The sequence below is a fragment of the Anopheles marshallii genome, chromosome X, assembly GCF_943734725.1.
Source record: "Anopheles marshallii chromosome X, idAnoMarsDA_429_01, whole genome shotgun sequence".
Taxonomy (NCBI): Eukaryota; Metazoa; Arthropoda; class Insecta; order Diptera; family Culicidae; genus Anopheles; species Anopheles marshallii.
The window spans coordinates 2,340,694-2,362,720 of NC_071325.1; the positions used below are offsets into that span (position 1 = coordinate 2,340,694).

At 50.7% G+C, this 22,027-nt stretch overlaps 5 protein-coding genes across 5 annotated transcripts; 3 read left to right on the forward strand and 2 right to left on the reverse strand.

Annotated features, from left to right (window-relative positions):
• The first annotated feature begins 1,713 nt into the window (after nucleotides 1-1,713).
• On the forward strand, nucleotides 1,714-5,852 carry LOC128707043 (proton channel OtopLc-like). The gene is made up of 5 exons (XM_053801992.1): nucleotides 1,714-1,814; nucleotides 3,341-3,907; nucleotides 3,982-4,199; nucleotides 4,289-4,678; nucleotides 4,756-5,852. The coding sequence occupies exons 1-5, from the start codon at nucleotides 1,714-1,716 to the stop codon at nucleotides 5,850-5,852; spliced, it is 2,373 nt and encodes a 790-aa protein (XP_053657967.1).
• Nucleotides 5,853-7,359: 1,507 nt separating this feature from the next.
• LOC128708149 (transcription factor 15) lies at nucleotides 7,360-7,869 on the forward strand. Its single transcript, XM_053803113.1, has 2 exons — nucleotides 7,360-7,472; nucleotides 7,545-7,869. The coding sequence occupies exons 1-2, from the start codon at nucleotides 7,360-7,362 to the stop codon at nucleotides 7,867-7,869; spliced, it is 438 nt and encodes a 145-aa protein (XP_053659088.1).
• A 611-nt stretch (nucleotides 7,870-8,480) lies between these two features.
• On the reverse strand, nucleotides 8,481-13,066 carry LOC128707203 (sterol regulatory element-binding protein 2). Its single transcript, XM_053802156.1, has 5 exons — nucleotides 12,931-13,066; nucleotides 9,932-12,863; nucleotides 9,742-9,856; nucleotides 8,904-9,074; nucleotides 8,481-8,831 (listed from the first exon to the last, which is right to left on the reverse strand). Exons 1-5 carry the CDS (start codon nucleotides 13,064-13,066, stop codon nucleotides 8,481-8,483), a joined length of 3,705 nt encoding a protein of 1,234 aa, XP_053658131.1.
• A 2,356-nt stretch (nucleotides 13,067-15,422) lies between these two features.
• LOC128709965 (mitochondrial protein C2orf69 homolog) lies at nucleotides 15,423-17,119 on the reverse strand. Its single transcript, XM_053805006.1, has 4 exons — nucleotides 16,847-17,119; nucleotides 16,545-16,777; nucleotides 16,318-16,456; nucleotides 15,423-16,238 (listed from the first exon to the last, which is right to left on the reverse strand). Exons 1-4 carry the CDS (start codon nucleotides 17,117-17,119, stop codon nucleotides 15,423-15,425), a joined length of 1,461 nt encoding a protein of 486 aa, XP_053660981.1.
• A 1,667-nt stretch (nucleotides 17,120-18,786) lies between these two features.
• LOC128709934 (TWiK family of potassium channels protein 18) lies at nucleotides 18,787-19,836 on the forward strand. The gene has a single exon (XM_053804972.1). It carries the CDS (start codon nucleotides 18,787-18,789, stop codon nucleotides 19,834-19,836), a length of 1,050 nt encoding a protein of 349 aa, XP_053660947.1.
• Nucleotides 19,837-22,027: the final 2,191 nt, after the last annotated feature.

Sequence of the window (22,027 nt, forward strand, 5' to 3'; positions counted from 1 at the left end):
CCCCGAGCACTGGTGTGCAGCGGTGTCTGCAAAACCGGTTCGGTTACCCGACATTTCCCCCATCAACCCGCGGTCAATCAACATTGCAGCAACACCCTCCTGCCCACCCACCCCAAAAAAAGGCCATCTTTCACCTCGCGGACCGCGCCATGTCCAGCAACATTCTGCCGAGCGGCGGTGGCAGCACGGGCAAGCTGCTCAAGAAGAACTCCGTCTCCTTCAGGTATGGGTGGGTTGGGATGGGCGGGCAGATAGGGGCGAACCCGGCCGGGGATAAGGGATCATCGCAGCGGACGATAACGCACGTTCGGTCCCTGATAGACATCCGATTGTTGCCCCTTCGACGTGCAATTGCAACCCTTATTGAATGTACCCGCTTATCGGACGTCGCAATTGCAATTCGATTACCTCCCCCTTCCACCCCCCAAAAAACTTCGTGTTTCGTCACCTGCATTACGGCTTGCACGGGAGATGTCAACAGAACCAGGTTTTTTGTTGTTGTTTCAAACAGTGTCCTCGGGGGGTTTTTTTATGTAATCTCCGAGCTGAGGTAACTCGGCAAGCGACATTTTTTATGGGCTTTGCAAGTGATCCGGACAAGTGTCATGTGGGTGACTTCGTGTCGATTCTTTTATAACCTGCAGAATTGGAGAACCTCACAACTCTTGACCGTTTCATCGGTGTACTCACTAAAAAGATCTTCCTACATCAATGGAACTCATCGAGTACTTGCAATTCTAAGGCAATAGCTTCTAACAGGGTGTTTTGCGGTGGATATCTTGCAAAACCTGAAGTACTTGCGTCGTGTATAAACCTCTTGCTCGTAAAAGTGATTGCATTCCAATAGGGACAAGGTCAGGAGTTCAGTAACCACCAGTAGCCCGTGTTCCAAGATTTCATTACCAAACATTCCTCCAAAGTTCCCAATATTGCAAAACATCCACAGCTAACATTGCTCGACGCAAACGCAATTCAACAGGGCATTCTTCACACGTCTGCCTGGCAGACACCGTTACCGCAGGCATTGAAGTCTCCAATATTCTGGAACGAAACGCCGTAGCAAGCAAATTGAGCGTTTAAGATGACATTTAAGGACCGTCACGCTTCGCGCGTCTGTGTGTGTGTGTGGCTAGGGACATCCAACGATAAAAAAAAACACAAAAATAATAACAATAATAACTAGAACAAAACTGAATGGGGCATAAATCGCAGTCGCGGGTCGCTAATTGTCTAACTCATTCGCAAGATGCCAAGATGGCGGAATGGGGCAGGCCCCGGGGAGGGAGGGGGGTGTAAACGGTGCACAAGGGTAGTTCACCTCTGTATAAAAGACCGTGTGAGTGCGATACGCGCACTTAGTTGCGCGTCGCAGGGCGCATTTTGCACATCACCAAACCTTCCCTTCATCCCTTTTTCGGCACGATAAAACGGTTACGGTGCGTGTGTGTGTGTGAAAGAGAAAGCGAAACGGGCCAGCCAGAGAGTGAGCAGTGAGACATAATTGCACTCACGCGTGTACGCAACGCCCTCGCCGGCGCACGTGCAGGGGCTGGTTCGCATACAGTAAACACAGTAAGAACGCGAAGTGAATCATGGTCACGAGTGACTAGCGGGTTGGTGGTGACTGTTTGCGGGGAGGGGGAAGGGAGGGCAACCATTCGGGGTTGTGAAGAGGGCCACGAGGGTGACGCCAGCCGTCTAAATCAACCCACCATGATCGTTGGCGAGCTGCCGGTGGACGGCCCGTTCGCCAAGCCGCTGGTACGGCCGGGTCTCAGGCTCGACCGCACCGAACGGGCCTCGATCGCAAAGAGGTAACTGCCCGCACTAGAATTACCGATCGATTAGCGTCGATAAGGCGCGAATGCTTTAGCTGATCGACGCGCAAACAACCATTAGCATTATCCTTCGCACACTCACCCAGCCGCACCACGATCAAATCAAAGCTGTACCAAACGGTTGTGCTTCATTTTTTTTGTTTGAGTCAATACAGAACAGAACGGGACGCCATGACACTGAACTATCCGCCTACTAACAAGCAACGAGTGTCACTCACCGGCAACGTGATGACTTTTTTTTTGCGGATCACACCTTAGTACGGCACACAATTTGCATCTTCTTCCTCTCCCTCTCACCTCTTGCTTCCCCTCCCTCCGCACTCCTTCCTTAACGGTGCTAACGAGTCGTCTGCCATTTTGCGAATGTTTGCCAAACTGATTGCTGCTGCCACTTAACCTGCTGCAAAATTATTACCACCGTACCACCACACCACCCCCGCAGGTTATCTTTGGTGGGACAAAAGGGGGGTTTGCAATCGGGTGCCACTACCCCCGCGCCTCGGATTGTATCGATTGGGGTTTTGTTGCTTTTGCTTGGATCGCGGGCTGTCGTTGTTGTTGTTGGCCCTGATAACGTTCCAATTTCCAATGCTCCGGATTCGATTGTTTTGCGGGCCCGTCAAGCACCTATCGGTGTTCAGTTAATGTTCTACACGGTCAACACGCGGACGTCTTTAACCGGCAGTGTCAGGTCTCGTGCTACCGCCCGGTGTTGGACGTCATTCCCACAATATAGGCCAGATACAATCGTGTGCAACAACCGATTGAAAGCCGTCCACCAATCCATCAAACGCGTGACGGACAAAGTACAACTAAGCTAGTTCTGCTGCTGGAAGCAAAGGTACGGGAGTGGTACGTGTTGTGGAATACGAACCACGACTGATAACATCGCGCCACGAAGGTGAGAAGAAGCGAAAGAGAGAAGCGTCAGAACGTCTCGATAAAAGACTTTCACCTGCCCTGGTGGTGTTGTGTGCCTTGTAAAAAAAAATCGAGCTCCCCGTTCTGCTGTGTGCGTGTTGGTGGAGTACGCAGAACTAGTGATAACATCGCGTGTAAGAAAGAGAGAAGCGTCAGAAGGTCTCGATAAAAGACTTTCTCCTGCACTGGTGATCTAGTGTACCTGCCTATGGCAGTATTCTGGACCATTCGATAGACCGAATTCCCCCGAACCGGTTTGGACAGATTAGGGCCACTGTATTGCGCAACCACAAGCGTCCAATTACCGGTAGCATACGCGCGATAACCTCTTTATAGTGTGCGCCACACAGAAGCGGGCTCCAGATAAGACGCCTAATCGATTTCTGACTCAATCATGGTGCAGGTGATCCTCCTCCGGATGGGTCACGTTTTGCGAAATTCTGCTCCAACCTAATCAACCTTGGGACAAACAAAGACACAATCGATCAACTCGCCTCATCTGAATCGATCTCGGCGTTATCGGACTAGATAATCAGTTTTCAATTACTTTGCTCTTTGTTGTCTCCTTTCACAACCGGCAGCGAACAGTTAGAGAGTGAGCTAGCATCGCTCGGCGGCACTACTGCCACCGTTGACGAGGAGATTGACGACACGCGCAACGAAGACGATGCACAGCCGCCGGTAAGTTTTGCGAGGGACAGCCAATACCTGTCACTGCCGAAGGGTGATTACGAGCAAGACAGCGGGATACAGCTGCTAAGCAAATCGGGCGGCTCGATACTGAGCAACGCGAAGGCGATGCCGGCAAAGTATAACCACCATCACAACCACCATGGGTCCAGCACGATGCTGGATCAGATACCGGAGGATCTGGAGTCGCGCCGCAATGGTGCTGGTGAAACGTACACATCCGGTCGGCGCCGGTCCTCGGTGGCGCCTGACGGGCACGGTATCGGACCGACGAAACCATCGCTGATGGCCGCTATCCGGCGGGGTTCGCTGGCATGGTTGCCGGGCCGGCGTCATCAAAACAACGACCTGGAGTCGAACATGGGCAGCAAGGTGTCGCTAAGCCAGCTGCCACCATTGAGCGGACCGCTGAGCGAGCAGGCGCTAGAGTCGCGCCGCAAGAACAGACGATTTGGCGAGTAAGTATCTTAAGCACATTCAGCTGCCAGAAGACACTCCTCAACTATACCGCCTAATCCCCTTTCAATCGCAGCGACGCACTCAGTACAGCACTGTCCGCTCTGTACGCGAAGATCATCGTCATTCTGGGAATCGCACTCCCCGTCACCGAGATCCTCTCCTCCCAGATACCGGCCAATGTTTACCAGGGGTTCTACCTGTTTCTCTACACCGTCAGCATCGCGTTTGTAATCTTCGTGTACGCCTCCAATATGCGGCGACGTGCAGTGCTAACGCTAATCAAAAGCTATCGTAAGTACGGCACCGCAGGACAGCGAATGCTTGAGAAGTGCATATGCAAACACACCTAACACCCTGTCCGCCTGTCACCCCAACTGTAGATGAGAAAACAAGCACCAGCAGCGGTTCGATGAAAAAACGCATACCACACTTTGGCAGCTTCTATCTGCGGGTCGGTGCCATCGCGTTCGGCATCGGTACGATGGTGTACTCCGGTCTGGAGTTCGGACAGTACTTCGAGCTGAATGCATCGCCCGGTTGTTCCAGCATCTTCATTGCATTGACTCCAGCGGCCCGGATGCTGCTGTCCCTGGTGCAGATGCAGTTCATCTTTCTCAACACGTCCGATCTGGATATGGCCCGGCATAAGGTGTTCGCGCGGTTCGGCCTAATGCACATGGTCGCCACCAACCTCTGCGAGTGGTTGTACGTGTTGGTGGAGGAGACAAAGCACGAGATTCACCATCTCGCCCATACGACGCATCACAAAGGTAGGTAGAAAACAGTTTTGTTGGACAACCAAGACACCTGGGTAGACTATAATGTAGCTCGCTTACCTACCCTGCAGGAGATGCATCTGATACGCATACAGCAATAGCTGCGGCTATCGTCACATCGACCACCAGCGTCAGTGTCTCCAGCACTACTGAGAGCCCCGAATCATCGGAAGAATTGCTGGATGCCGCACTCAATCACACGCTGGTCCGACGGGCTACCGGTGCCGAATCTGCCGAGTACGTCGACTGCCAACGCACCAACATTATGGGGTCTCTCGTGCAAAACGTGTCGCCCTTTCTCTTCCCCTGCACGATCGAGTACTCGCTCATCTGTGCTGTGATCCTGTACGAGATGTGGAAGAAGGTGAAAACGATTGCGGAAATTGATCGGACGCGCCGCAGCTCGATCAAGGTGCAGACCGGGGCCGGTTCCAAGAGTGCGCACCACTTCTCCGTTGACTGTTCCCGTGCCCACCGGGGCATGTTTGGCGGGATCCTGCTGACGGTGTTCACGATCATCTGCCTGATAATGTACTTCGTCCTGTACGACGAGCCGGGGTACGAGTACTTCGCGATCCAGGAGGTGACGATCGCGGAAACGCTCATGTACGCGCTGACCGCGGTTGCGGTGGTGGTCGCCATGTTGAAGATGCGCGACCTGAAGTACCAGCGGAAGAAGAACGATCACCACAGTGGATCGATCAGTCTCGACTGTACGCTGCTGGTGTTGGCCCAAACCGGCGTATACGTGTACGGTATGTTCAGCATCGTCGGCAGCTACTTCTCGATGAGGCAGGGTGTGCCGGGTGCTCGGGAGGGCCTGGTGGCGGAACTGTTCAGCCTGATACAGACCTCGATCCAGACGCTGTTCATACTGAATGCGGTGTGGCGCAAATGTCGCGGCGCACAGCAAAACCGGACGAAACCGGGCAGGGAGATTGTTACGTTCCTGCTGGTCGCCAACATGGCGATGTGGTTCATCAACACGCTGATCAAGGGACGGGCCAGCTTCCGGCCGTCGCATCTCGACTTCTTCGGTACCTGGGCCTGGACGGTGATAACGCACGTCTCGATGCCGCTCGCCATCTTCTACCGGTTCCATTCGACGATCTGTCTGTTCGAGGTGTGGAAATCGACGTACAAGGTGAAGATCACCGATCACCACTAGAGTGGCTCGCTTGCAATACTGTACAGCTTTGTGTAGATAGTAACAGACGAAAGTAGTGTCCAGAGTAATAATATCGTACCCCAAGAAATGCCAGAATGAAGGCTACATGATTGGCATGTAACTTCAATGCTAGTTGAATGTCTAACCAAGAACTCCGCGGATGGATCGCCACTGCGCCATATGAGGCACATTAGATTTGTTTCTGCACGCCGCAACAGGTGTGTGGACAAGCGTTCTGAGATATTGGAGAAACCTGGGGCGATGTGCTAGTGTCACTGTTGATGCTACGGTGTGTTTCCAATCCTCCACTAAATATTCATAAATAGCAGTATTAGCTCGGATTACGAGCTCGTCGTGTTTTATTTTTGTTATTTACGACAGAAACCTAACCTCATTCCAGCACAGCTAGGGGTAAGGGGGTGTATTTGTTGTTTTGTTTCGTTCGACAATAAAGATGTTTTCGTTAAACGACTTGTATGACTTGTACGAATGAATTGAGATCCGAACCAAACCCTGATTGTCTCCCGCGTCCACATTACTCCGAGCGAAGAACAAACAAGGCATGGTTTGATTTATCGGTTTCTTCCGTTCTTACTACCCCCGGTCCTTCGGGGGCCCGGGACCTACGGGACCGATATGCAGATGACAGATAAAGTGGGCAACAAACGAACGCAACGCTGCGATTGCGCAAAAGGATGACAAGTGCGTCTTGAAGGGAGCGAGATGGAAGTATGCTTCTATCCTTCATCGCTCTGCTGCTGGATCTAGTGCAGGGGTCGGCAATGTTTTGCATCGCGTCTCGAGTGTCGTCACACCTAATGTCTCGCAGGAAGACGTCCATTTTGACCTAGTATTTTGGATCAGTTTTCATACTCTTTACAACTGTCCAGAGAATCTCTCATAAAATTATGATTTAAAATTCAAAGCTCCCGGACATGAAATGATCAAGTTATATGGATGATATTATTCCTCTAGTCAGAGAAAAAAAAAAGGGTTTGCCAACCCCTGCTGTAGATCACGAAACGCATCCGGTGTCCGGAAGGAAGGGATGCGCTTCGCAAACCCCCCTCCCGTCTGCCCCGACTCTTTCCCAATTCCGGCACATCTGCGTTATCGCTCACCAGAAATCTGTACCGAACTCATTAACCCATAAATATCGGATCACAATTTTTAATGCGCCTACCTACTTTGCGAACGGGATCTCGAAGATACGGTCGAGGATACCAGGGGTGGTGCCGCCGGAAGGAGCGGTACGCAATACAACCCGCTGACAGGGGTTAGGTTTGTTTGCACATTCGTCATGACCGGCAATGACTTAATTTCTTCACCAAATGGCATGTGCCCTGTGTCATCCTTCTCTCTCTTTCTCGCTCTATCTTGCTGTTCCGCACTAGAGCGGCGCGACTGTGGACCGTGAGCCGGGGAAGGTCGTTCAGTTCGAACGGGACCGTACACGGTGTCGGGATTGTGTTATGGTTAGTGTCGAGCGGTACCGGGGTTCCGTAAGATGAGCCGCAATCGGCGCAGCACCAGCACGTCAGGCGATTCCGGCAAGGATCCAGCGCTGAGCTTCGACCAGCGGTTACAGGCGAATGCGCGGGAACGCTACCGTACGCACAGGTAACACAGATAGCAAACCGACAACACTCCGCGGCGAACGCAAACAGCAGTAGCAGTGGTAGTGTGGTCTAGTAATGATCGTCTTGCCATCCCCAGCGTGAACTCGGCGTTCAACAATCTGCGCCAGCTGATACCGACCGAACCGCACAATCGGAAGCTGTCCAAGATCGAAACGTTACGGCTCGCCAAGAGTTACATCTCGCACCTGATCGCGGTGCTCGTTACCGGCAACAGTCAACGGCCGTGCGTCGACACGATCAACCAACGGCGGGAGGTGGAGGAGGACGAAACCACCACCGCCAACAGGGGCCGGGACGATCCGGATGCGATCTCGCCCGTTTCCTCACCCTACCGTCAATCAATCTGCACGTTCTGTGTAACGTTCGACAAGTGCTAACTAAGCTTCTGGTTTGCCAACAAATACGTGATAGTGCCTGCTTGTACACTGTTTCCCTTTCTCGATTACAAAACTACAATAAAAGCACTACCGCATGTCAACCGACGCGGGTTTTATTAGGCTTTAGAGAAAGCAAACGAAAGACTCACACACACAAGGGTTTATAATAAGTAACATTCTTAAACGTATTGCGTCAAGTTGATAAATGTTGGTTTCACCTGTGCTAGTGTAATGTTTTGGTGGCGGTGTGTCCGACGACCAAATACGATACTAAAGTGGAAAATAAAATCGTTAACCTAAAGCGGGTAAGCAACGCTACAAACATTCGCCTTCCATTACTGCGTAACATTCCTAGCGGAAGTGTAGGGGAAAACATTCGAAGAAAGTTGACAAAAGAAACAAAATGAACTAACACTTTAAGAAGATATCCTATCCAGCATAAGAGCGTATAGCGGAACTGTACGTGTGTGCATATGATTTTTTTTAAATATCGTACCATGTGCTTAACCATCTACGATGACCCGGTGATAGCGGATCGCTACGTCAATTCGTTAAAATATAGATAAACAAAGCCCTCCTCAAAAACATTCGCACAGGGAGTTGTACGCAGTTCAGTTTGTAACGCTGCCACTGCCGAGTGATTTCATCAGCTGGTAGCACTGCTGCAGCCGCTTTTTGTCGCCTATCTTTTCGAGCGTTTTGGCGGCTTCCTCCAGCATGCCGGCCCGTTCACCGGGCGACGACAGGCAGGGTGCGGGCAGATGCTTACAGGCGACGTACAGGGCGGCGGCCCGTTCGCGTCCCCCCTCCAGCTGGGCCGAGCGATCCTTGCCGCAGATGAGCGACGAACGGGAGTTGCGCTGCCGGAGGCTCCGATCGAGCAGCTGCTGGGTGGGTCCCGGTGCGGCACCGGCCATCAGTCGGCAGACCGCTTCGTACAGGAACACGCGCGACTGAGCATTCTGGCGACATAAAAAAAAGGTACACGTTAGTTTTGCAGCAAGACAGTCGACGAACCCCGCGGGACCACCTACCGGGAATTTGCTCGTGACCAGCCGTAGCAGATTCAGATCGGCCTGGAAGGCGGCCAAAATTTTCCCCGGCACCGTCTGGTGCGTTTGCTGGTTGTAGCGCATATCCTTCTCAATCTCCCACAGCGCCGTGCGGGCTTCCAGCAACCAGTCGCACACGAGCAGTTGAGATAGCTGTGGAGGTTAGGGAGGAAACATGGTTAACGTCTCAGCACTGTTAGGTAGCCGTTTCGCTTAGGCAAAACGTTTCGTAATCCACCGCACGATGCAGCAAAACCGGACTTCCGCGATGGTAATGTCCGTTCGGGTTAGGAAGCTGGCACATTCGGGTTGCATTGCAGAAGTACTGCACCTCTTGCCAACACGGTAAGTGCAATGCAACTACAATGCACCCGAAGGTGGGACCGGAATGTTCGTCTACAGGGCACAGGCCGTGCTGATGAGTGCTATTGGAAGAAGTCACCCAATTCCTACCACTACATGTAGAACGGTGTCACGTTTAATAATCTGATATCAACCGCCCTATGACTTAATCTACCCAATGTTAATAATTCACCGGGTAGTTGTCATATAAGTTACGAATAAAAAAACATTTTAAAATGGGTGTATTAGTTATGCTGTTGATTTTGTTATTAAAATTACGGAACGCCTACAGAAAATGGTCGTGGTGTATTGGGTGAGCTTCCTTTCCTTAACCTATGTTTTTATCTTTCTGTTCTATTCCCGAGATTAACCATCCTGGTATATAACTATAGCTCTTTCGATATTCGATTAGCCTATAGCGAGTGAGATTTTAGGCAAGATCCCTTCGTACAGCCCTATTCAAAACCACAACACTTACCAGCTTCAATCGGCTCGGCGTTTTGCAGATATTACCGGTAAGGCTATCCTCCAGGAAACGACTGCTTGCATTGCAGCTGGCAAAAATTGCCTCAACGCTCGATTCCGTCTTGGTGCTACAAAAAAAAGAGCCGCTTAGTGAACAGAAAAATTCCCAGAGTTTCGTTTGGTCCCGTTCGGGTAAAACCTACATCAAACCGCGCCTGGCGTGGAACGCTAACAACAGAGCACGGGCCAGTGGATCATCCGTTTGCTGCAACGTGGCGGGCATCGTTTCCACCTGCACGTACAGCGCCTCGGCCAGCTCATCCTCGCCGAGCAGCCAGAAGCCGGCGACGCGCAGCAAATTGCACCACCAGTGGGCAAGCTCGTCGAAACAGCACTCCGTACCGTGCACGCTGCATCCATCGAACGGGACCGGTTTCTCCAGCCCGAACGTGTCCTGCAGCAGCTCGGTAAAGTGCAGTATGTCACCACTGACGCCCGCCCCGGTCGACGATAGGTCGGCCGCTTCGCTGGACTTGCTACCGTGGTGGTCTTCCTTCGCATCCTTCCCACCTAGCACCCCGGCCGCTCCACCCTTGCCGGGTGTGCCCGCACCGTTCGTGGTATCGCGTACCGTACGCTCGTGGCCCGATCCGACCAGCAGCTGGAGCGCTTGCTGCAGCAGATTCAACCGATACTCGCGCATCACATACTCGATCGGGTCGGCACTGTTGCAGAGCGTGGTGAAAAGGGCAGCGGAGTTGTCGGTGCGCTCACCGTACCGGAACCGACTGGTGGTGAGAAACCGGAACCCGTACGGTGTGAACAGCCACCGGAACCGTCGGCTGGTGTGGTCGCTCGCGAGCTGTTTCGCCTGGGCCAGATAGTATCGGCAGTAGTACTGCAACAGCTTCGGGTAGCTTCGCTTTACGCGCAGCGCCGCCAGCAGATAGATCTCGATCGTGTCGTCGACGGAAATGACGGATGCGGCTGTTTCGGCCATATTTACCGCACACAGGCTCATCATTAGCCCGTTCGCGTCCGTCCGATTGGTGACGAGATGGAGCTGGTTCAGACGATGGTAGAGAAGGGCCAGCTCTCGAGCGGAGTGTAGTGCGTGCATCCGTTCGCCTTCCGGTTTGAACAGTCCACCGGTGCGACGTGACAGCCACCGCCCGATGTAGAGACGGTGGAAAAACATGCGCACAAACTGCCAGGCGGTAGTGGACACCCGCTCGAACCGTGTCGATGGTAGGGATAAGCCGAACGATTGCAGACATAGTTTCGCCTCACGGTAGGAGGCGTCCGCATTGCCACGCCGGAACTCCACGTCCGATTGGCGCTTATGCTTCCAGTAGTCGGTGGACGCACGAGACCGAGGCAACAGCACCGGATCACCATAAACCAGCATCCGCACCAGACAGAATGCGAGAAACATAAAGTTGACGAGCGCTAGCAGCAAGGTGGACGAAAGTCGCGACCAGGACAGGGACTCTTCCACCGCTAGTATGCGGCGGGTCGTAGTGAGCTCCTCTGGTTGTTCGGTCGTCGCCAGTGAGAGCAGGCTGCCGAACGGGTTCACCACCAGCACGGCCAGCATAAACATGCAGATTGTAAGCCGTGCGTTCGACGACATGCCGCCCAGCCCGGACAGCATCTCGTCGTCTAGCAGATCATCACCACCGGCAGACGAGAGCGACCCGGAGCCAGTAAACGGTGAACCCGGCATCGAGCTGTCCGAATGGGCCGGCGATGACGATGGGTTCGATTCGTCGCTACGCGGCGGTGTTATCGGTCCCACCATCATCTCATCAGCAAGATGCTGCTGACCAACGAGCAGATCCTTCAGCGATTGTTTCTGATCCGCCAACCGCATCTTGTACGCCATATTTTCCTGCTTCAGCAGATTGTTCTGCTTCTGCAGGTAGCGGATATGGTCGATCGCTTTGCGCAGGATGGCCGATTTGTTAAGCTTTGCGTCCACCCCGACCACGATGTTCTTCAGCTCGACGATGCAGCTGTTAATCGAGGTACGGTAGCGCCGTTCGATTGCGTTGTGGGCGGATCGTTTCACCTCCTTCACCTTCGGTACACCCGCTGGCTGCAGACGACTCAGCTGCACCTTCGGTTGTGCGTCCGAGACCTGTTGCTGCTGATTGGCAGTGGTACCACTGGTGGTTCCACTTGACATTTGGGCCGGTGCGTCCAGTACGACCGGAATGCCGGCAGCCAGTATCGGCCCGTTCGGTGTGTTGACGAGTGTGTGAAGGTTCGGGTTCGGTTTCACCGTCACCATACTAGCGGCCGGTGAGGTGGTCGCAATCGAGTGTACGTTCGCGTTCGCGTAGATGACAGGCGTGTTGGCCGGCAGAAAGACGGACTGCTTGTCCACCGTTTGCAATGTGATTAGCTGCGGCATCAGCGACTGCCCATTCGTGACGAGGTTCTGCACGCGTACGTTCGCGATGCCGGGCATAAGATTGCTAGGGGTTTGCTGCTGTTGGGCGGTGGTGGGTTGAGCCCCGGTACCAACACCCGACACCATTGCCGGTGCTATCTTTTTCGTGTACGTTTGCGTTACGGGGGTGCGGGCGTTCTGCACCAGGAAAGTGGTCTGGGTGGTCGTAGGTGGGGCTCCCGATGAAGTAATGGTGGTGCGATTCGGTGCAAGTATAACAGACCGAACGCCCGCCACGAGATGATTCGCGGTTTGCAGTTGCATCGGGTGCTGCTGTTCGTGTGGCTGGGGCGCTAATGTCGGTAGCGTCGACGAACTGGTGGTGGTGGTTGTTACCGTACCGGCATGAACCGGTTGAAGCAATGGGGCACACATTACCATCTTCTTTTCCTCTTTCGGTGACAGCAATGGAACGTTCGGTGTGGTTGGTTTCGGTGCGAGCAGCACCGGTTCCTTACTAACACTGGCAGGTAGGTGAAAAAGTGTCTCCGCCGGTACTGGACCTGGAGGCGCTTCCTGCGCAACACATTCCTCTTTTATTGTGACGCTGGACGGGGTGAGCTTCGCCGATGCCTGTGCAGTTGATGCAGCGGCTGGATCGTTAAGCGTTTCCTCCCAACCAAAGTTGGTCAGAAAATCTTCCCCCATAATGTTCATCAGCTTTTCCTCGTTCATTTGATCTATGAGATGATGCAACACGGGTGAATGTTTACTTCTTATTCCTAAAAGCACCAGCAAAATACTTACAAATATCGGCAATGTCTCCAATATCGCTAATATCGTTCATATCAGCCATACCGATGTCGTCCTCCTCGAAGCTTGTGTTCGGGAAAAACAACCCGGGCGGTTGGAACGGTTCGCTCCACCCACGGTCCTGTTCCATTTTGACCGCGGCTTATTTAACTTCTGTTCGATATTTCTTACACACTTTTGACTTATAAAATTTCCCCCGAAACGGAAAAATTTAATGCAAAAAGAAGGGAAAAAACTTTCGCCTCACTACTGCGAAACACAACATCAACGAGAGTCAATCCGCTTCGATGCCAAACTTTCGATGCGTGGTGAATGTTGACGAACTGATGCAAAAACATCAGATCATACCGTCTCGACCAATCAGGGGCCGCCGTTTAGCATCGTATGATGTTGAGCGGCCTGTGACGTCACAGCCTAACATCAACCTGCTGCAATGTTGCGACGCATTTTCGTCACTCGTGGGCTATATACGTGCCGCTTTTTCACAATTATTCGCACACAAATTTGAACGTTGCACACGTTTGATCGTTGTCGGTTTTATTTGGATTTAGTTGACTGACCAGGTTGAGACGACGAAAACGAAATACGACAGTGGGTTTATTGTAGCACAATGCTGTTGGGTTTCCTGCGTAGTGATCCACACTGTTTTCGGTTGGAGGAACTAAAATCATTTGTTTTGGTTTCTTTTGACAGCGTGGTGTGTAAATTTGCACCGACATTCGTTTATATCGCCACGTTCGGGTGTTGGTACACGAAGACGGAGAACATGAGCGCGTGGAAATTAATTTCATGCAAAAAAGGATCACAAAGTTAAATTTAATTTTAATGCTTTTCATCAGGTTCTTTATGAAAGTAATTAGCTTCATTACGCACAGTTAGGCTGCATATGCGAATCCTGAAGGACAGATCGAACAACACAATTTATAATTAAAATATATATTTATTATTATAATTAAAAGGATTTAAAATTAAACATCCACTACGAGAGGATCTTTTCAAATGTGGTGACTTAAATTGGAGCCTGGTGACGTATATGAGTTTTTTTAGTGTTCTTTAAAATAAAAAGAGAGCCTACATTACAGACAAATTTACAATTAAATTGAGCAACGCATACTGAGTTGAAACTCCCCTCCCGCCCTCACTAATTAGTACGATAAAGACGTATACAGCCACACACACACAAACATAATCATATATCACACGCCCACACTCGCTCACGCACATACAAATATTCGTTATTAAAATTATTGTTGAAAACGACGCGAGGAATTACTGTTTGGAAAATATTACTATTCCGTTTTTTTAATTACCACTACCGACCGACTGGCAATGGTAACACAGCTAAGCAGCTATAGATTGCAATTAATATAAGCATACTATTGTATTTAATACGATACCCTATAAAAGCTTGCTCATGTCTCCTTTCCATCCTTACTATCTTTACACACAACGCAACACACTTAGGTGTTGGGTGAATCTGATTCAGATTCATCAATCTGAATGAGTTTCGAAACTGAACGGATGATTCTAAAAATTTACGACTTCTCAAAGATTGATGAATTTCACAAAGATTCATGACGCCTTTAAGATTGATGAATCTCCGTAGGTCCAACAATCCTCAAAGATTCATGAATTTACGGAGATTCATGTATCGTGAATCTATGGGGTTTCACGAATCGTGAATCTTTTGAATTCATAAAGCTTTGAGATTTCGTGAATAAAGATAAGAAATGACTCATGATGTGACTGACTCTGCTCAGAAGGTTCATAAGAATGGCTCTTCTGTAAAGACTTATAAGACACCACATTACACCACATACACGCACACGAACGCTTGCTGTCTTCCTTTACGAAAATTTTGCACTATCGCTTTTTATGTTTCGATCGCCAACGCACGAAATATCCGCTACTTTTACTTTACGCTTTTACAAGTAATATAAAATAATCTCAATAATGTGCAAGAGGAGTATAAATAGAATGTTAATAAATGCCCTATTTTCTGTTGGTTCCGCCTGATTGGATGAAACGGTCCGCATTCGAGCTAAAGCAGCATGATCGCGACCGTTTGTTTGTGAAAATTGTGCGTTTGCCCACTGCACTAGTATGGGACCGGCCCATTTCATTACAATACTATACACCAAATTGTTTCTGAAGTTAAGGAAGGATCACCTTCAATTCCATCTTCCTCACAGTACTCGCAAGGACTACAATCGGGTCCTATCTCTGCGCTATGTGCGAGTATTTCAGCGTTCGCGCACGTGTGTGTGCATGTGTGGGAGTGTGAGAGCAAGAGAGAAAAAGAGAGAGAGAGAGATTAAGTGTGCAATATAATGCAGATGGTGGGGGAATGCACCGGTAAAATCTAACATGGCAAACCAGTAGTGGATGTGCGAGTGTTACCGTGTGTGTGTGCTTACGGTGCGGAGGGAACTTAGTCTTCTCTAAATGAATACGGAAATGAAGTTCATACAATCGCGTTCCGATTGTCAGTTGTCGTGCACGTCGCTATCACCCTGATCGTCGCCCGTCTCCATCGCTGTGACTGCCGGCATCGGTACATCCTCGTCCTCGACCTCACCAACCATACCTTCACCCTCGAGCGACGCATCCTTGACGAGGGTGGTTTCACCACCGACCGTGGTATACTCGTCCTGCCCGCCCGTATCGCTTCCCGGCTCATCGTTACCGTCCGGCGGTGGTCGTGGATAGTTACCGGTGCCGGTGTTGTGCTGTTGCTGCACGAGCGGAACCTGTTGCTGCACCGTCTGGTGCAGCTGTTGCGAGAACAGACTGATATGATGCTGCCGAAATCGGTTCAGCAGGTCGAAGTGCGTGTACAGGTTGGTGGAGTTCGCTTCGCTCGGGTACAAGTGACGATCGAATGCACCACCGAGCCGCTTCAGCAGATCGGTGAACGCTTTCTCCTCCTTCCGTATCCACGGACGATGGTCGTCCTGGATCTGATATGGTGTTACGTACACGTGCACATTGATGCACAGCCTGCAGAGCGTTTCCAGCAGGCTGCGCGAGGTGATCCAGGTGTTCTTACCGCCGCCATGCCCACCGTCCAGCCAGTACATGTCGGTGATGCGCGACACCAGCCGCATCATGGTGCTGTCGTCCGGCGTGAGCGTTTTGTAGTAGTGAAACTCGTAGATGAACTGGTTCAGCACCACACACCCTTTGCTGAACCCGATCAGCTTCAGACTGGCCTTGTCGAGGTTCAAATTTTCACGCCACCACAACAGCTCGGCCAGATCGGGTTCGGTTGTGTCGTTGTTGGATCCGTCGTAAATATTGCTCTTAATTGAGATAAAACGCACATATTAATAATCTGAGGTGCAAAAACTACCGGGAATAACTCCTTAGTTCGCCCTTTACCTGCAAGATATCGACATTGTTCTGTTTGCATGGTACGTCACTACCGTAACCCTTGGTGCTGGAAGCGCTCAGCAGCTTATGCAGGAAATCCTGATCCAGGATAGGTTTAGTTAGCTTTTTCGTTAGATTTATTAGCAGCCTAAAAAAACGCCAAAAGAAAACCCCGCATTCTTGTTTAAGTTTGGACTGTACACTCATAGCCAGAGGCGGTGTTGGCAATCACTCACTCTTCCAGATGTTGCAGCGAGTAGTGCATGGGCGTGTGGTCTGGTATGCCGGCATTATTGCCCCGCACAAAGTTGTCGAAGCAGCTGAACGTGCTGTATTCCATCCGCATCGGGCGCACGACCACGATGTGCGACTGGGGGAACGATTCTCGCAACAGCAGTGCCGTATTCTCCAGGTTCCATTTGATGTAGTTCTTATTATCCCGGTTCGATTCCATCTTTTCCGGGATGTCCTACGGTTGAGAAGAAAATTTTAGCGTCGTTGTTTAGCGATATGTCGTGGAACCGAACACCAAACCTACCTGTACATCACCGCCGAAGTAAACGATGGCACTGCACTTATCTTTCGGCGTGTTGCCACGCAACAATGGCGGACAGTAGATAATACTATTGGTACGATTCTGGTACCCCTTTACGCCGTTGATCCGGCAGGGCGTACCTTTATTATTGCTCGATTGCATCGCTGGCTGCTGCTGGACCGGCGCAATCGAAGGCCCGGTGTCGGCTTCCGTGTCCTTGGTAGCGAGGGATGTGGTTGCCGTCGGGGACGGCTCGTTGCAGCGTACGTTACTCATTGTGCCGGGCAAGGTAAGCTCTCTCGCGATGTGTCATCAACTGAAGCTCTGAAAAGAAAGGGAACAAGTTTGCAAAACAGATTAGTACAGGTCGTTTTGGTCCAAATCATGCTAGACTAATCCTGAATTAATCAAGAATTCGTTACGGAGATTCTGTGACTATCGAATACAAAACAAATCACTTTCTTCTTTATCTTGTGGCCCTAAGTATTCAAAGATTTTGGCATTGAATAGTCAATAAGTGAGGTTGTTTTTCATTAGAACGTCCTGGCCGTATCGACATATTTTACCACCTAGCCGGATAGTCAGACCTTACTACGAGGGATTGGTTCGGTACGTTCGTTTGAAGACCGGCGCCACTACAATCATGCCACCGGACCGCACCGGGGTTTCGATTTAAAAGATAAAAAAAGTGTAATAGCAGTTAACCGAGCTATAAAACAGGTTGAATGACGCAGGTTGACCGGCTTCTAACGCAGGTTGAATGGAATGAAACCTAGGTGGAGTGACCCGGAGCGACAGGTAGAGCGAACTACCCGGTGAATGTAGGAGATAAAAGAACGAAAGATCTGTACCGTTCTAATCTAATAATTTACCGTACCCTACTCTCAATCCTATCTAATCACCTTTTTCGATTGTTATATCGTTATATAAAAAATGCTACTTTCAATAGCAAGTTTCAGTTCCATTAACAAAAAACTTCTGAAAAGAAATCCGAAGTGTTCGGCGCAATGACAGTTAAGCGAGTTTACGGTCTGGAATGATTGAACACCATTGCAAGATGGTTCCGAATAATCGCGCCACACGTGACAGAGTGATGAGAGTTTGCAGTTGTTTATAGGTAAGCAAAGGTAGGGCGCGCACTCAAAACATCGTCCGCCAGAGTTGATCCCCTCGCGATACCCGAATGTATCCGAGCAAATCAACATTCGATCGCCGCGATCGAAAGCAAACATATGGCTGTGTCTGTGTGCGCCGTCGTGCGATCTCTTCTGCATCAGAATGTAACAGCCAAGTAGTGGCGCGCGTATACTAGATCGCACGCAGCGAGATGAAGAGACGCGCCGAGTGTGTGGTGGGAGGGGGCGTGGAAGAGGGGACGGTTTTGAGGTGCGCGCGTGAGACCAACCGAAGTTTAAAATTAGTTCTTGTTTTGCCGTCTAAATTTACTCAGCATTCAGAACAGAAGGAGAGCCATTCGGCATATACACACCACCGGTCCGGTTATAGTGATTTCCGTACCTCACGCGAACGTGTGTGTGTGTGTGGTTTTCAACCCTCTTTCACAACACCACAGCAAGTCGTCATCCGTATGCGATCCAGTTGTACGAGGGGAACAAAAAAAAAACGGTGTCCCGATCAACTCGAATCGCAACTTCCGAAAAAACGTACAGCATCCGACTAGAGTGGCCAACCGACTAGAGTCAGGTGGCGTTAGTTCCGCCCTCTTACAAAAACAACACAGCATTTCGTTTGGTTTGGAACAGCAGTAAACGTGTGTCTTTGTGTGCATATGTTGGGGGTGTTGCGCGTTGTTCAATTTCGGTGCAGTTTTCCAGGTGTTTAGTTTCTTCTAAAAAGAAAAGAAGAAAACGGTATCATCTCTCATCAGCAAACAAACACAACAGCAAAAACAAACACGCAACAGGAAGTCAACGTGTCAAACCATGATCCGGCAACGTTCGTCCGTCCGGAGCCGCGGTTCGTCCTCCACCACGATCAGCGATCCGCGCGAGAAGGTGAAGGACTGCTGCCGCAAGTTTGTCGCGTTTATGTGCACCCAGGTCGGGGTCGGTGGGTTGATCGTGGCGTACGCGCTGGTCGGTGCCGCCAGCTTCATGTCGATCGAAACGCAGGAACCGAACCCGCTGATCGAGCACGTCGTCACGCTCCGGCGGAACTGTGCGGCGGAGCTGTGGGACGTGACGGAACAGCTGAACCTGTTCAACAGCTCGATCTGGCACTACGAGGCGGATCTGGTGCTGAAGCGCTATCAGGACGACTTTGCCGAAGCGATCCGGCGCGGGTACGACGGGCGTTCGCCCGAGGAGGTGTGGAACTTTCCGGCCGCCCTCATGTTCTGCCTGGCGGTGTTCACCATGATCGGGTACGGGAATATGGTGCCGCGGACGGCATGGGGCAAGGGCGCCACCGTCATCTACGCGACGTTCGGCATACCGCTCTACATACTGTACTTCATGAACATGGGCAAGGTGCTCGCGTCGACGTTCAAGTGGCTGTACACCTGGTTCCACGAGTGTAGCCACCGGAGCGACGAGGACGGTGGGCTCGCGCTGGAGGAGGGGCCCGGTGGGCTCGCGCCCCGGAAGCGCATTATCGTGCCGACGACCGCGTGCCTGTGGGTGATCACCATCTACATCGCGACCGGCACGATCATGTTTGCCGAGTGGGAAAAATGGACGTACCTCGATTCGGCCTACTTCTGCGTGACCAGTCTGTGCAAAATCGGCATCGGTGATCTCGTGCCGGGCGCGAACATACTCGACTCGCAGAGCGGCAAACCGACCAAGCTGGTGATCAACTTCGTCTACATGCTGCTCGGCATGGGACTGGTCGCAATGTGCTACATACTGATGCGGGAGGAGGTCCGGATCAAGATGCAGGAGATCAAGGAGGATACGCGCCTCTGTCTGGAGGATCTCAGCGCCAAATTTGCCAAGTGCTGCGGCACCAAGGACTCACAGTACTACGACTAAGGTGTGTGTGTGTGTGTGTGTGTTTTGTTTTTTTACAAAGAGTTTAAAATCTTCCAAAGTCTGTATGTGACTTCTAAGCAAAAGAAGAGATGTGACTGTGTATCTGTGTGATCATTTTGCAAGAAAATGAGTCTTCCGTTCAGCCACCACACAAAATCGGTAATCGTTTTCCTACGTTCTTTTCTTTGTCGCTTTCCAGTGACCAATTCCATGTCCATGTTTAAGGAGATGAAGGAGAAGCAGAAGGATGCCCTTCCTAGCCGTAAACGCTCATGTATTAGTAGTGTAACACTTTATCAAGCGAAGTTTAAGTGAAGCAAAAAAAAGAAAAGGAAAACCCCCACGACGTGGAGATGTGTAAGAAGTTTTTGTTTTGTTTTATAACAACAACAGCACATTCAAAATAAAGCCACAATCAATCGATTTCAACCCTTACGGGTGTGCTGTGTGTGCATATGCGGAGGATAAAAACAATCACATCGCCCTACTTCTTTAAAGCCGTGTTTTAGGCGCCGGTTGCTCACACGACAGAACCAATTGCAGATCCCGTTTCGTTATGCGTTGTGTGTAGTTGATAAATGGCCTCAAACGTTGGAATGTTTGTTTTAAAAACTTCATCTTTAGATAATTCGTCTATCTCAACCCTATGAGTGCGTATGGGGCAACATCATCAAACCCCCCCCCGAAAAAGGGTGCATATGTGTGCCTATATATAGATGTAAGTGTTTTGCGTACACACAAACACACACGCAAACACAAGATGAATCGCTTTCAGCCGCAAATGATAGAAACGCGCAACGGCGAACAACATAAAAACAATACCGCCCGTTATTCCCGCAATTTTCTATCCTGGCGCATGGTGGTTGGATGGAAGTAGGTGGTGGTTATGTTTGCTGTTTTCTTCTCCGTCTTTGCTTTTGCAAGCCGCCTCATCGGGGACCCGAAATTTTGTTTGCTCGCTGTTTGATGCGTCCACAGATAATTCACCACCGAAGCCGATAGTGGCAGAAGAATGCGCGCGTCTATGCCTGTATGTGTTTTTATGTGGGTGCGTTTGCGTATGCGCGTGCGTTACCGTGCGTGTCGCTTACCTGTGTGCGTACGGAGTTGTTTTTTGTTGTTGTTGTTGTTGTATAGACAGCCTGAAGAAAGAACATAAACAATGACTAAAACATTGTGGCGCACTCCTTTCCATCTACTTACCAATAGAAGTTCGCGTGGAACGAAATTGTACGGTGTTGGGATTGATTTTGGGTCCGGCTCCCGGTTTGATAGCAGGGACCCCCTTTCTTACGAACAAATGCAAAAGGGGGTTGGCGGGTGGGTGGGGGGTTGAAATGAGATGAGGGGGATGATTGCTCACACAAGGTTCGGATGGGTCGGATGCTTTTGTAATTCGTTTCTACACAATTTTGTAAAGGTGTGTGTGGGTGTTTTTTTTCTCCCTTCTTCTTCTCGTTGTTTTCTCACACACTCTCTCTATCAACCCTGGCAGGATCCAGGAAAACTCGGTGACAGAGACTCCGTTCCTAACCGCTTCTCATTGCGGTTACGGACGGTTTTCTAGTCCTGAAGCGTTCTGCTGGTCGTCCTGTGCGTATTGTTTGCTTTACACCGCGCAAATGAACGTACACCATCGCACCATGCCAAGCCCAAACAAACAGCACACCCCGCCGGACGCAATGACATCTATGTGTGGTTTTAGCACTTGGTGTCACACTCGAACCGTGGTACGGCACAATTTTCCGAACACTATTGTTTTGTCAACCTTTACTTCCACCGGGACCGCTAACTTTTGCAGCTTTTTTCCCGCTCGATACACACATACACTCCCTGTGTGTGCATCAGGCGTAAACAACTGCACCCGGTACCCGGGATTGCCTGTGTGTGCGGGAGTTTGTGTCCCTGTACCACGCACTGGGGACGCCTAAACTCGCGCGCACATACACACACACGCACCCGCTTCCACACGCCAAGAGCACCCACAACAACAAATGTTCACCGAACGTAACGCGTGCCCTCAATGTAGCATGCCGCACCCGTCCAGATCACGGTGGTTTGCAGCAAAACAATGGAAATCGTGAAATGACTAACCGAACCAAAACACACAACCACCAACACCGGTTGGCGGTGTTGTTGTTGTGTTTGCTTATAGAGATTTTGAGTCTTTCGACTGCATTCGTCTCTTGGT

What these genes read in the sequence shown, in the direction of transcription:
- LOC128707203 (XM_053802156.1), bottom strand. Translation starts at nt 13,066, where the DNA reads ATGGAACAGGACCGTGGGTGGAGCGAACCGTTCCAACCGCCCGGGTTG. An exon ending in CACGCCAGGCGCGGTTTGAT is followed by an intron (nt 9,857 to 9,931) that starts GTAGGTTTTACC and finishes TTTTTTTTGTAG; the next exon opens with CACCAAGACGGAATCGAGCG. An exon ending in TGGTCACGAGCAAATTCCCG is followed by an intron (nt 8,832 to 8,903) that starts GTAGGTGGTCCC and finishes TTATGTCGCCAG; the next exon opens with AATGCTCAGTCGCGCGTGTT.
- LOC128708149 (XM_053803113.1), top strand. Translation starts at nt 7,360, where the DNA reads ATGAGCCGCAATCGGCGCAGCACCAGCACGTCAGGCGATTCCGGCAAG. An exon ending in GAACGCTACCGTACGCACAG is followed by an intron (nt 7,473 to 7,544) that starts GTAACACAGATA and finishes AGTGTGGTCTAG; the next exon opens with TAATGATCGTCTTGCCATCC.
- LOC128707043 (XM_053801992.1), top strand. Translation starts at nt 1,714, where the DNA reads ATGATCGTTGGCGAGCTGCCGGTGGACGGCCCGTTCGCCAAGCCGCTG. An exon ending in AACGCTAATCAAAAGCTATC is followed by an intron (nt 4,200 to 4,288) that starts GTAAGTACGGCA and finishes CCCCAACTGTAG; the next exon opens with ATGAGAAAACAAGCACCAGC. An exon ending in CCATACGACGCATCACAAAG is followed by an intron (nt 4,679 to 4,755) that starts GTAGGTAGAAAA and finishes CCTACCCTGCAG; the next exon opens with GAGATGCATCTGATACGCAT.
- LOC128709934 (XM_053804972.1), top strand. Translation starts at nt 18,787, where the DNA reads ATGATCCGGCAACGTTCGTCCGTCCGGAGCCGCGGTTCGTCCTCCACC.
- LOC128709965 (XM_053805006.1), bottom strand. Translation starts at nt 17,119, where the DNA reads ATGAGTAACGTACGCTGCAACGAGCCGTCCCCGACGGCAACCACATCC. An exon ending in TCGCTGCAACATCTGGAAGA is followed by an intron (nt 16,457 to 16,544) that starts GTGAGTGATTGC and finishes GCGTTTTTTTAG; the next exon opens with GCTGCTAATAAATCTAACGA. An exon ending in ACAATGTCGATATCTTGCAG is followed by an intron (nt 16,239 to 16,317) that starts GTAAAGGGCGAA and finishes ATCTCAATTAAG; the next exon opens with AGCAATATTTACGACGGATC.